At 30.8% G+C, this 13,920-nt stretch overlaps 1 protein-coding gene and 1 non-coding gene across 2 annotated transcripts; both read left to right on the top strand.

Moving 5' to 3' along the window:
- Window positions 1-1,213: 1,213 nt before the first annotated feature.
- Window positions 1,214-5,198, top strand: LOC121118143 (uncharacterized). The gene is made up of 7 exons (XM_040712689.2): window positions 1,214-1,533; window positions 1,595-3,082; window positions 3,146-3,518; window positions 3,586-3,882; window positions 3,946-4,212; window positions 4,268-4,499; window positions 4,558-5,198. The coding sequence occupies exons 1-7, from the start codon at window positions 1,324-1,326 to the stop codon at window positions 4,886-4,888; spliced, it is 3,198 nt and encodes a 1,065-aa protein (XP_040568623.1). The 5' UTR covers window positions 1,214-1,323; the 3' UTR covers window positions 4,889-5,198.
- An 8,134-nt stretch (window positions 5,199-13,332) lies between these two features.
- On the top strand, window positions 13,333-13,416 carry TRNAL-UAA (transfer RNA leucine (anticodon UAA)). The gene has a single exon. It is a non-coding gene; the product is annotated as a tRNA-Leu (tRNA).
- The last annotated feature ends 504 nt before the right edge of the window (window positions 13,417-13,920 follow it).

Genomic DNA, 13,920 nt, shown 5'->3' on the forward strand with positions numbered 1-13,920 from the left:
CAAAAAGTAAATAAGATTAGAAAAAATGAAATTATCTTTAGTCTAGGGTATTAAAATAAAATGTTTCAAGGTAATGTCATTCGTTAGTAATTACTAATTTTCAAAGAACCAAGTTTTATAAAAATGAAAATCCTTCTTTTCCATAAATATTAAGGAAAATAGTAAACTATTTGAAGGCAAAATAGAACCATCAAATAAAAAGACTAAAACCTCACTGTCTATCCAACTTTTATCCCCCCCATTGCCTAGATTTTATTATACCTCTGACCCTAAAACATAAAGAATATTAGTATTCAATGGAGATGTTAAGTCTTTTTTCCCTCTTAAAGTCATTGGATCCAAGTTTCATCTAGATTTATTGAAAATTTGTCCATTTTATTTTGTAAAAATATCAATTTTGAGCCCCAAGATGGCGTCTCCTTCAATTATGATGAAATTTATGACGTAAGTAAAATTGCTTCATTGTTGATATATTTTAATAATATAACCCACTCATATTACATGTAAAAAAATAATAAATGCGTAATTTTAATAGATTAAAGTGAAATGTTAACAGAAATATATACTTGGTAATTGAAAGGACCGATAATTTTAAAGCCTAGTCAGACGATAAAATTATTAGTGAAGTGACAATCCCAAAAAATGCTATTTTTTAACTATTATTTAAAATATTAAAAAATCAGAATCACCATGGGGTCCGATTCTTTAATACTTTGCTATCAGCTGTGTCCATAGGATTATATTTTAAGAGAAGTCATAAATAAGAATCCGAATTGTAAATTAAACAAATTAGTAGTTTTAAATCTTTTAATAATCATTACTCAATTTTCATAATCCCAAAAGAGTCATTTCTTTTCCACCTAAATTGAATAACCTATATTAATAATTTAACAATTTCTAATGAACCCCTCTCCCGGTTAAGAACCACTGGTCAAATTACAGAATTTACATTACTACATCAAAATCAAGGGCTTAGAGAAAAATAATTTATGGTTATTTATTTTTATTTTTTGCGTATAGAAAGAGTTTTATCCGCAAATCTTCAGATCCTGTGTTGGCTGTAATTCGTATCATTTCTTTGATTAGAACCATTTACTACACATATCTATCCAGGTGGTGTATATTGTAGTCATTTAGAGAGTGAATAGAGGAAAACCCCGCCATAAGTTTCTATTCCTCTTGCTACCATATGGTTTTACTCTCACTCACAAACGCATTTGAAGGATAAGGATATTCGGACGCAATCCACAACTATTATATTCTGTCATCCTCTATATCAGTCATAAATAAATTTCTTAGAAGAATGAAGTTAAACTGTGCAAAATGCTTACAACATTTGTAAGAATACTTTTGGTACTTGTCTTTGGGTCTCTGGGCTTGAGTACCCAAACAGCATGGGTGGACTCCCCTCCCAAATATGACTGTCCCAAAAGATCCATTTTCCCTTGTGATTGTATGAAAGGTAGTGATGAGGGGGTTTACTTGGAATGTTCAAACACCAATATTGCCTCATTGTCCGTTGGGCTACAACAGGTGCGTTTCCTCTTTTATCCACAAAGCGTACAAGTACATTTTTTATTTGCGTCCTTTCAAGGTCAAGACCCTCATACATACATTGATCATCAGCAATTGTAATATTGAGAAACTATACGGGAGCCTCTTCAAGCTTCTCACTATTCGCATCCTTAAAATCCATGATACTCCTATAAAAGATATTAGTGATGGTACCTTTGATCAACTCTCTTCAAGTCTAGAAGAGCTTCACATTCAAAACAGTCTCCTTACGCGCCTATCTCCCTCTATAAAAAATCTTACATCCCTAAAAATACTCTTCATCGAAAATTCTCAAATATCGTATTTGCCGGAAGGAGTTCTGAACGGAATGAATTCTCTAGAGGAGCTGAGTATCTCCCATGGAAAGATCAAATCTATTGGAAATAAAGTTTTTAATGATGTAAGGCGACTCAAAAAATTGAGCCTCTTCAAAAATCAGCTCAGTTCTCTACCCCGTGACGCCTTCAAATCTCAGGGTCAATTGGAGTTTCTGGACATTTCAAACAATCAATTTAGCAAATTGGAGGCCCATTATTTCCCCAAATTGCGGAAACTCCTTTGGCTAAACATTTCTCATAACGAAATTCCCCGTATTCAGTCTCGAGTCTTTGCAAGAAACTCATTACTTCGAGTACTTCATTTAAATGCAAATAAAATAGATCGTTTGGATACGAATTCTCTTCGAGGAATGAGATTTCTTAGACGGCTTTATTTGTCAGACAATTTTATTCCATCTGTAGGAAGAGGAGCTTTTAGAGCAGTCTCTCGAATTGGTACTGTGGATTTGGCACGGAATAATTTGACCAAAGTAGACTATCAACTCTTCTCAGATCTGAGATTCATTGACACAATCAGTCTTCAAGAGAATCAAATAAAAAACATTGACAAAGAAGCATTTTCAAATTTGTATCTCACAAAAATCAACATAAGCCACAATCAGCTCCCTTTCCTTAGCTCCGGGCTATTTAAAAACTGTGAAAACATGACATTTCTTGATTTGTCTCATAATCAGATTGCTCACATTTCGGAAGACGCATTCAATGAAAATACTTATGCCACAGAGTTTCTTTTACAGTATAACAAATTAACTTCCATGTCTGGAGTACCTCTCGCTTCACAAAAAGGACTTAAATTCCTTAACGTGAGTCATAACGCCATCGTTGATATTCCCAGAAATACATTTCCTAAGCTATACGAACTATTCCGCCTCGACTTCTCTTATAACAACATATCCATCATTGGTAAATCCATTTTCAGCTCACTCCTCACCCTACGACATATCGATTTGTCACACAACTCTTTAACGAAGTTGGACTCAGGGATGTTTGGAAAGGTCCCTACTCTACTAGACCTGGATTTAAGTTACAATAAACTAAACCAAGTGAGGAGAAGTGTGTTTGGAGGGCTTTCGTCGATACGCTTTGTCAAATTGCATCACAATCAATTACAGGAAATTCCATCTCCTCCTATCTCTTTGAACACCATGGACTGTTCCTACAATAATATCAAGGAGATAAAAGGGAGGCAGGTAATTATCCTTGTGAATCGTTCTTTATTGATCCTTGCTTATATTAATACTTTCTTCATTCAGCCTTGGCCAGTCATGAACTCCCTTCTAGAACTCAATTTGGATTATAATCAGTTGGGAAATTCTATCAAAGCTGGTCGTTTTGATGGTTTAATTGTTTTAAAATCACTTGGTCTAAGAGGAAATAACATAACCAAACCCCCATGGGAAGCATTAAGGTCTCTTATAAGTCTTAATTATTTAGATCTAGATTATAACCTTATTCAAAATCTAACAAAAAATGCATTTGGATATCTCCCCGTTCTATTTGAACTGGGTCTTTCAAATAATTTGATACACAATGTATCGGTAGAGGCATTTGGTGGTCTCTTGCAACTCCAAAAACTAGACTTGAGTCAAAATAATATTACCTACATTCCTCCAGGCGCATTCAAAGGTTTGTAGTATGAAAAAAAATATATATATATTATTATTTAAAACATTTGAAATTTGTATTCTTGCAGGAATGTCTGCACTCTATGACATAAATATCTCGTTCAATAAAATACAACATCTTCAAAATCGAACACATGGACTCTTTGAAGACACTCTCTCTCTTCGTAAAATTGAATTGAGTCATAATGAAATCTCCTTCATCACACCAAAGATGTTTCCTGAGAGTCCATGGGCACCCTATCGTGTTAAGCATATTGATTTGTCTTACAATTTGATACATGTATTGACAAAGTCTATCCTGAAAGGAACAAAGTATTTGGATTATCTAAACATCTCCAACAATAGACTTAATGATGTTCGAAAAGGTGAATATACTGATATATATATATGACTATAAAACTTCATAGGGTACACTATTCTAATTTTAGGGATACTCACTAATCTTACAAGTTTAAAGATCTTGGATATTTCCGGAAATAGTCTGAAGGAGGACATTTTCAATAATGGGAGTTTTGGAAACATGCCAAATCTTACTGTATTCAAACTCCATAACAACAAATTTGAAACCCTTCCTGTAAAAGCTCTTCTACTTCAAAGCAATTTGAAAGTCTTGGATATCAGGAATAATAAAATAAAAGAATACTACACTGAGTTCACTCCTCGGATTAAAAAAGGCATGGAACTCTACTATGAAGGTAATGACAAATCACACAAATCTTATATGCCCTTCAATATCACATCCTTATCTAGGAAATCCACTAATGTGTGACTGTTCACTCCGTCCAATTGCATACTGGCTCAAATCTGTTGGGAGAATTAAAGGAAGATCTAAACCATGGGAGGATGCTATTTGTGAATCACCACCATATTTATCTGGTAATTCAGTAGCTTCCGTCCTCGAAGAAAGGCTTGTTTGCGCCGACTCCCTTGATGCTCTCAAATTCAAGCTCAATCCGGATATTAAATTCCGACAAGTGAAAGAGTAAGTATTCAGGAAGAATGAGGAATATCGACAACATACTAACTGAATTCTATTCTAGGGATAGAGGATTCATCAAGTTGTCTTGGTATGTAAATACAAATGAAGATGTTGGAGATTTCCGCCTTGAGATACGCAGTTCTGATTTTCCACCTCAAACTCTAGCGAGAGAAGACGTGGACTACGGCTCCCGCTATACCATTATAAGAAATGAATTCAATGAACCGTCACGAAAATTAAAAATTTGTCTGTTAGCTAAAAATTCCGCCGGAAGAATCCGAAGATGGCGTCAGGATCAATGTCAAAAAATATCAATTTCCATTAAAGTAGAGCCATTTTGTTTTGCTTTTCTGCTAATGCTGTCCAGTTTACTAATTTACAATATTTTATAGAGCAATCAATTGGGATAATGCAATACTTAAGGCTGTGATTATAATACGCTTATCTTAAGACAAATTATTTATTATATTCAATAGCAAAATAATTTAAATGTTTATTTTTGTAAAATAAAACGTTTTAACTGATCTACGAGCCTTGATTTAGTTTCTGACACATCACATCCCGTGTAAATGATAAAAGTAATTTAAATAGATCAAAATGAAATGTACGCAACAATCTATAATTGTTATTTGAAATAGATTATGTTATAGTTAAATAAAATAAACAGTTTGTAACTTGCACAAGTTAAAACTTATACCTCGACCTACGAGTACACGTGCTATCATTTAATATTGACTTATTTTTTGTAGAGCCTTTTCACTTGACGTTAGCATTGTCGATTTTGAATATTGTGGGTCCCTAAACAACCAAGTTTTACAACAATCAAAATGCTTATTTAATTAATATTAAGGAAAGTAGTGAACTATTGGATGTCAAAGTGGAACCAATATAAAGAAGGACTTAAACTTTACTTAATTTGATCCTTCTATTGCCTAGTTTTAACATATTATATGTATATATCTTGCACTTATGAATTAAAATATGTTATTACATCGTTATTCAATCTTATTTCCGTGTAGTAGATCTAAAAATAATATTATAATGGAAATATATAATAAGATTTTTTTTAACTATCCAACTTTTCTCATCCCCTTATTTTAATTTAAATATCCCGGTTGGTATTGACATATTTAATGCAAATATTAGGTTAAGTAACAAGTTTTGAGTGTTTTTCGCTAGATGTCTTTTATGAGCCATATCTTACGATGAATACATTTGCATACAAAATAGCTTAAAGTAAGCTTAAAGGCTAAGTGTACTTTACCTATTATTAAGTCTTCTTTTTCATTTTATGAAGTAAAAATATCAACTTTATCCCACCAGATGGCATATCCTTCAATGATAATGGAATTTATGACGTCATTGGAAACCTTTTATTAGTATTAGCCATGAATATATTTTGTACTTCAAAAGTGTTCTTATATTTTTACTCTATTTTTGAATATCTGATATCTCCCATCATTAATTGGGGTATATAGGTAATAAATATTGATTAAGTTAGTAGTTATTCATTACTGCATACAAGTATCGTTAGTCATTCATCACTAAATGACTTGATTAATGAAGTTTTGAAATTGTGAGAGAGAGGTTTTATTGTCTTTGAATATATTTTCGTGATTGCATACAAAAATAAATATAAATTTTTAAACTTCTGATAATATAGAATACTGCAAGGGCCTCCATAGAGAGGATACTTACTTTAGCCCCCTTCACATTCCCAAAATCAAGGAATTTTTGTCTTTTTCCGAAATTAATAAAAATTGTTTGGTAAAATAAGTTTTTAAATAAAAATATATAAAAGTAAATTATAAAAAAATGGTCATTTGATGAAGTTCAGGCCCGCCAGAAACTTTGTAATGTTTTCAAAAAAAACTAAGCCCGCCCAATAGAAAAATATATACCGTGTCAACTGTTATTATTTACTTAACTCTATTATGCATGTTTTAAGAAGTTAGGAGTATTTTTTTTTTTTTTTTTTTTTCTTACAATTTTCCTTTGATCAATGTTGTCGAACACATAATTAGCTATCGATTGCTCAGAAAAACATAGCCCTAGTCACCATTATGAACTCACAGTACGACAAGAGGATTGAAATAACAGCGCTCCTTTGCGGGGACTGTCCCAAAAGACAATCAAGGAGCAGACTTGGGCCTCAAAGAAGATGATTTACAATGTCTCTCCATCACATGTAGCTCATCACTCAATACTTAGACGTTCTCTATACAATAATAACTAAAAATATTATAATAACAGTTGGTAAACATCATCTTAAGTCAAATAATTTATTTATTTTTAATTTTATGTGAAGTACTTCCTTTTTTTCTTTTTAATATGAGTTTAACTATATCCCTGCAAGATTTTATTCATTTTATAATAGCGCAACCCCACTGTCTTAAAGATACCCAATGAAAAATTAAAAATATTTTATTTATATTTAGTTTGTTTATGTTAAAGTTCTAAGCTAAAATGAATTACCATAATCAATAAATATATAATAGGTAAATTTATATTGTAAAATTTCATTCTATACAACATATTTTTTTTCTGTTTTCTGTCCATTTGATGTAAATATAATAAAACCTGCCCCGCCCCCCTTTTGAACACTCTTGAAAATGTTTCATATTGACCATTTGACCATGTGAAAATATTGATTTTGCTAAATATAAAGCAATTTTTTCAAAAGTTTGACCTTGTGAATTTTTTATTGTTATTGCCATTGCTAACTTGTCATGTTTGTTCTTCAACCATAATGGAAATGCATACTAAGAATAACTCGCTAATCCTTTTATTCCTTTATTTACCTAATTCCCTTTTCTAATTCGTATGTATTTGATGTTCGTTCTCCCTTTTTATGTTAGTACAATAGTTCGTTTTTTGGATTTGGATTTTTTTTTTTTTTTTTTTGTGCATTTTCGAATCCTCAACCTATACCTTTAACACTTTGAAACACGGGTAACCGATCTTGTTTTATGAAAAAAATCAACTTATTAAAGAAAAAACAAACTTATCCTCCAGAGCACATGAATATGGTCTGATCATAAGGAAACATAGCCCTATCTACGTAACTCATAATTCTAAACAACTTTTGTTCAATGTTTAAAGTCTATATCTCTCTCAGTTTTTGAAGTTTTTATCATTGCTTTTCTAAGTGGGACGAACATGAGACACTCCCATCAATTATTTTAATACTTTGTAGGATAGTGCTCCCAGTAAATAATAATCCCCTTTTTTTAAATACTGTACTGGTATATGCCAGGGGTCGGCAACATATGGCACGCACGCCACTGCTGACCCGCAGAGGCAAATTTACTGGTCCGCGCAAATTAGAACATATTCCTATCGTTTGTGTATGTCTTTTACCATTATTGTTGACGGTGGCACACTCATTGATTAGAAATGTTGAAGTTGGTACTACTCCACGTCTCAAAGATTGCCTATCCCTGGTATTGCTATACATCAGGGTCACTATATACAATGCAGCCTGGAGGGACCCATGCAGGGGTGCTAAGGAGACTATAGCCCCCCTTCCCCTCCTAAAAAACACACAGTAAAAAATCGATTGAGCGATTAAGTAGAAAAAGTCATCAGGGACAAAGGATCTTCTTATTCTTTTCTTGTAATTATTTGATAAGCGTTATGTAAATATATATTTGGGGGAGGTCTTATGCTATCCCCAAAACACATAAATCGTTATTTGCAGCTGATGGAGATCGATCAGATACGGGTTTGAGCTATTTATCAAAAATAGATTGGTGTTTAAAATTGATGAAAATTGCAATTTCGTTTATTCCAAGAGCAAAAAAATGAACTTCCAATGGAATATAGGATAAGTAAATAGAATAAAGATTGTAGAAATTTGTGTGGAGATTGGTTTGCATGTAAATTTGACAAATAAAGATTGATGTTTAACTGAAATGTTTGTCATTTTTTCACTTCCCCCATTTTTTAATCAAAAGTGAATTTTCAATATTTTTAAAAGAAATGTCACAAAGCAATACATTTTGGACATAAAATTTGAGACTAACCGTACGAGAAATTTTTTCAATTTCCGGAACATTTTGTTAGATAATTTTTGCAATATTTGCAAAAATGAACCAGTTATCGAGGGTTATTTATTCGACAACATTATTCTTCATAACTTTTTTGTTTTTGCAAGTACGAAAAAATATTGGTAGGTTTGTGTATCTTTTACAATTCCAATAAATACAATTAACTATATTTTTTGAAAAAATAGTGCAAAAATAGTTTTTTTGCAATTTACTTTGCAAATTTCGATTTGGGAATTTCTTGAAGTAAATAGAAAGTGGACTTCTTATCTATTCAATTTTTTAGATGCATATATGTTGGTATGTTATTTTAAGTTTATAACACATTTTTTTAATATATATTCATAATATAATACTAAGGTTACAAGAGGTGTTTTTTTTCGGGGGAGGAAGGGGGAAAGTTGCTATGATGAGACGTTGTAAATTACCTTAATGAACCGGAATGATATAGTCTGAAGAATCCAAGAGAAATATAATTATCAGGATCTTTTTCGACAACAACGAAACATTCATATTATAATTATTAGTATATAGAAGTATTTTCTGAATATTTTTTTAATTTTCTTAATTAATTTGACCATTTTCGATGTGATGTCCCTCTCCCTCTTTAGCCCGAGCAACTCCGGGTAATCCTTAGCTAGTATAATATATATATATAAATGTGTTCTTCGTTGTTCTATTTCGCCTAATTCCTCCACGTTCCTTCTCCTCGTTTCTTTGGGTCGTCTTTAATATAGATTGTGTCTAGCAACCTCGTTAAGACACAGCACAGATAAATCTTGCCTTATTATATGGATTATTAAAATCTCGGAAACTCAAAAAAATAGGTTTTGTAGATTTTATTAAGTAATTTAATTTTTGTGTTTTACTTTAAAAATGTACTCGGTATCCTCATAAATCTAAAATTAAATAAACTATTTTACTTGTATACATAAGATATGTTCCTCAATTTTCCATTTAGTCTTAAATATCAGCATAAAAGCAACTTTTAATATTACTGTTCTTTAATTATAAAAATACATCTACAAAGAAAATTCCTCAAAATCACAAAATATATTTTCCTATTCCTACTTATAATTTTTAAAATATATTCAATCCTGTTATAAATTTTTCTTTTACATTTGGCCTATAATGACCAGTCAGTAAACTATCTAAAAATACGGTAAAAAATAAAATATATCCCATTGTAAGACGTTTCATTTGGAAATGAAGTGTCAAACTAATACACCATTCATTCCTTGTTGTCGATGTCAAATTCACGTCTAAATAGGCATTGAGAAAATCTAATAAAACCTTACTTGGATTACTCAACAAATTTAGTAGTTCTGAAAATAATAATTTGTTTTTTCACATGATAATATGAAGATTTATTACAATACAATTTACGAACTATTCAACTAAGGTTGTGTGATTGTGTAAAAATTATTCCGTAAAAACCAGGTAACAAAATTACGAACGAGAGTTTTTGAACTAACATGAGTTTCTATACAGGATCTTCAAACATAAGAAGAGTTCTAAAATTGAAAGGGTTATCCCCAATTTAACTTGCATTTCTTCTTCCTTTTAATTATTACTATTATCATTACGTAGTCACTTTTCAATTTTCAAAAAAAAAAAAGATTATGAAGTGAAGATTAATAATAATAAAAAAGGAAAATTTATGAGTGTAAAATGAGTGTCTAAGGACTTCATTGAAATTTTTTAATCTTGCTAGCTATTAATCAAGTCTACAAGGTTATATATATATATTTTTTATTTGTGTATTCACAAAAAATTTCTAAAATTAAATTTTTTGGAAAAAAATTTAAAAATCTATAGCTTTTCGCACAAATTCGAATTTTTAAAAAATAATTGAAAATCCAAAACTGTTCACACAAAATTTAGCAAATTAAATTTTAAATATGAAATTTTTTCGGAAAAAAAAAATCAAAATCCACATCTATTCACAAAAAAATTAAAAATTGAATTTTTTATTTCAAAAATCCATAACTATTCATAAAAAATTAAATTTTTTGCTCTGCTGCATAATTTGCCTGTATAAACTTTTTTTAGGATAATAAATTTTACAAAAATAATTTTTTGCCCTTATTTTTCCCTAATTTTTTTCATCCTGACCAAAAAACAAACAAAACATAGATTCCTTAATTGGGGGGGGGGCCCTCCAGCCCACCTCCCGCAATGCATCTGATTAGATCTTAACAACTTTGGAATACATTAACCAATTGATCTCAAATTTTCATATATATTTCAGTTGTATCTATATCAAATCTAAATCCTATTTTAAAAAATAACTAATTATCTGGGGATCGCCGCTTATTGGGAACAAGAAAAAGCTGCGTTATATTAAATCTGTGTTGTATAGGGGGGCTTATTTAGTACTAAACCCCGTAAATGGGAGAAATTACTTATCATAGTCAGGCAATAGGCAATAAAAACATTATATTCATTATAAATTATTTAAAATAATGGATGGCAAACAGGATACGTGTGAACTAATTGTAAAATTTTATCTTAATCGGGTATTTAATTGATTTTTAATTCGGTCTGGTCTTTCAATACTGTAAAATTTAAATAATAGTTTGTGATGAGATGGTACATTGCTCTATTAGAATATTGTAACATTATCAGAGCTAACTATACATCCTCTCTTAAAAATTACGGAATGACTAATACTAATTGTAACGCAACCTCTGTCAATGTAATTTAATCAATTAATGAATACATACATCCCTATGTTTTTACTTCATTGATGTGTATATTATCGTTTATTTTTGAGTAGAGTAGATTGATGTGAATGCATTCAATATTAATAATAATGTTGTACAATACAATCAGACAAGCAAATTCTTATCAAGGTTGAATAACATTATCAATATTAATATTGAAAATAAATCATCCTTATAATCCCCACTATTTAATTATTGAATCCTTTTTTACTCCTTAGTTTCTATTTAAGTTATCTTTGTATCTTTTTGAATATTTTATATGTGACTATTTTAAATCATTATGAGAATCGTGAAAAGTTAATAGAAAATAGATATGCAAATAAAATCGACTTACTTTAACTTTTTTTTTTCTTCAATGTCCAAATTAGATTGATAACTTATTTGTCTATAAATGGGTTTATAAAAAAAATGACTTAAAGGTGTTAAAAAAAAGTTTAAAAATTTCATATGTAAGGTGTGGGGTTCGAACGCACGCTCACGGACGTGAACCAGAACTTAAATCTGGCGCCTTAGACCACTCGGCTTACCTAACTTTCTTGATTATTGAAAGTCTTATTTTTAAACTTTGACCAGTTATGTAACAAATTAGATACCATAATCTTCGTACAAATAGGATGACATAATGATAGAGGTCAATATTTTTTTGTAACGTCAATTGATTTAGCACACATCACAAATCTTATAAGTCATGATTGCAAAATTGTTTAAAAAAGAAAAGAAAACAAGTTTTCTTGAACCCTGTAGAAAAAACACTTAAATTTTTAAATTGTTTAAATAAATATTTAAGTAGGATTTTTTAAAAAGAAAATAACTGGATGTTATTTATTGTCCTATATTTTATAGTCGTACCATTTCTTTCTAATGCTTGGAGCCCTTCAGTGCGGGAGATTATTAAAATAGAGGGGTCGTTTATTTTGTACTTATTTGAGATTTATTGTTATAAATTAAAAATTAAAAAAATGTTTTATGAACTTCAAATAATATACCAAAATATATACAAGAAAAAAATTGCCCAGATGAGAAGTCCATTTATTATTTTTGTCAAAAACAATCAGAGTTAAAATTAGGGCATGCAAAATATTAGACGTTTAACTTTAGAAGGACACGTTGATCAATGGAATGAATAGGTGGTTGTGAGATTGAATTTCGCCGATATACATATATAACTCACTACTTAAGCTGTAGTACTTAAGTTATTATTTTATGTCCTTGAACTTAACTTTGTTTGTTACATTGAGTACACAAATTTGACTTGGAATCGGGACTATATAAACACAGAATCGCAGAAAATTGGTTTTTGAGCTCAAAGTTGTTGTTGAAGATCTATCATTTAATAAAGAAATATTTTGAAATATTGAGGAAGTAAGGTTTATTATATTATGTTTTATCTACTTAGAGTAAAACTACTTAAATCTGGACTCGGAACCGGTCAACAAGTTCAATTTCTCTGACGCCTCTTCCCTGAGTATCAAGGACCCCTTTGAATATCACAAGATATACACCGACCCTAAGGTTGTATAGGTTAAGTACTGGGCCGCTGCGTTTCTAAGCACCAAAGACCCCCTCTAATATACTATAATTACTCTGTTGAATGTGATAAGTTTTCATTGATCAAAAATTCTTTGGATGCAGAAGTAGAAAAGGAAAGTCTTTCAGATGGAGGATCGAAAGACCACGATAACATCCAGTTATTTCCTTTTCGAAAAATCCTACTTAAATATTTATTTAAACATATTCTGAAAGTCAGTCTTAAAAAAAAAAAACTGTTGATACTATACTAATATAAAATGGTTATCACAATTCTTAATCTGATAAATATATTTTCTATTGGAGTGAACCTGAAGTGTTTTTTCTACACTGGTTCAAGAAAACTTGTTTTCTTTTCTTTTTTAAACAATTTTGCAATCATGACTCATAAGATTTGTGATGTGTGTTAAATCAAATGACGTTACAAAAAAATATTGACCTCTATCATTATGTCATCCTATTTGTACGAAGATTTTGGTATCTAATTTGTTACAAAGTTTTACAAATTTTTAAAATAAGACTAAGTCATTCATTGCAGTCAGGTTGGCCGAGTGGTCTAAGGCGCCAGATTTAAGCTCTGGTTCACGTACGTGAGCGTGGGTTCGAACCCCACACCTGACAAATATGTTTTTTTAATTTTTTCGAACACCTTTAATTCATTTTTTATAAATTCATTTGTAGACAACTAAGTTATCAAGCTAAATAATCTAATTTGGACATTGAACTTTGCATTATTTCATTTTTTACAATTCATTTATGATTTATCCGGATCAGAAAGAACCACCAAAATTTGTCTACTATAATATAAATCTGCATTATCGAATTAATTATCAGGGGCGTCTGCAGGGGGGAGGGAGGGTCTGTAGTTTAGAGGACAATGGACTTCGATGTCGAAATGTCAATATTTAGGTCAGGTATTATCGAGTGAGGGAATTGCTAAAGGACCTAAGGTAGATGCCGTTATCAATATAGAACAACCCAGCGATATTTCAGGTCTCAAAGCTTTTCTTGGGTCTGTTCAGTTTTATTCTATATTTTTAACCCAAAATCTCTCTAAAATTTCATGCGGGTACAACCAAAGTTACTAGAACAAAACCTTCTCCTGCGAGTGTCAATAGGTAACAG

The sequence above is a fragment of the Lepeophtheirus salmonis genome, chromosome 1, assembly GCF_016086655.4.
Source record: "Lepeophtheirus salmonis chromosome 1, UVic_Lsal_1.4, whole genome shotgun sequence".
In the NCBI taxonomy this organism is placed as follows: Eukaryota; Metazoa; Arthropoda; class Copepoda; order Siphonostomatoida; family Caligidae; genus Lepeophtheirus; species Lepeophtheirus salmonis.

What these genes read in the sequence shown, in the direction of transcription:
- LOC121118143 (XM_040712689.2), top strand. Translation starts at nt 1,324, where the DNA reads ATGCTTACAACATTTGTAAGAATACTTTTGGTACTTGTCTTTGGGTCT. An exon ending in TGTCCGTTGGGCTACAACAG is followed by an intron (nt 1,534 to 1,594) that starts GTGCGTTTCCTC and finishes CGTCCTTTCAAG; the next exon opens with GTCAAGACCCTCATACATAC. An exon ending in CATGGAACTCTACTATGAAG is followed by an intron (nt 4,213 to 4,267) that starts GTAATGACAAAT and finishes ATCCTTATCTAG; the next exon opens with GAAATCCACTAATGTGTGAC.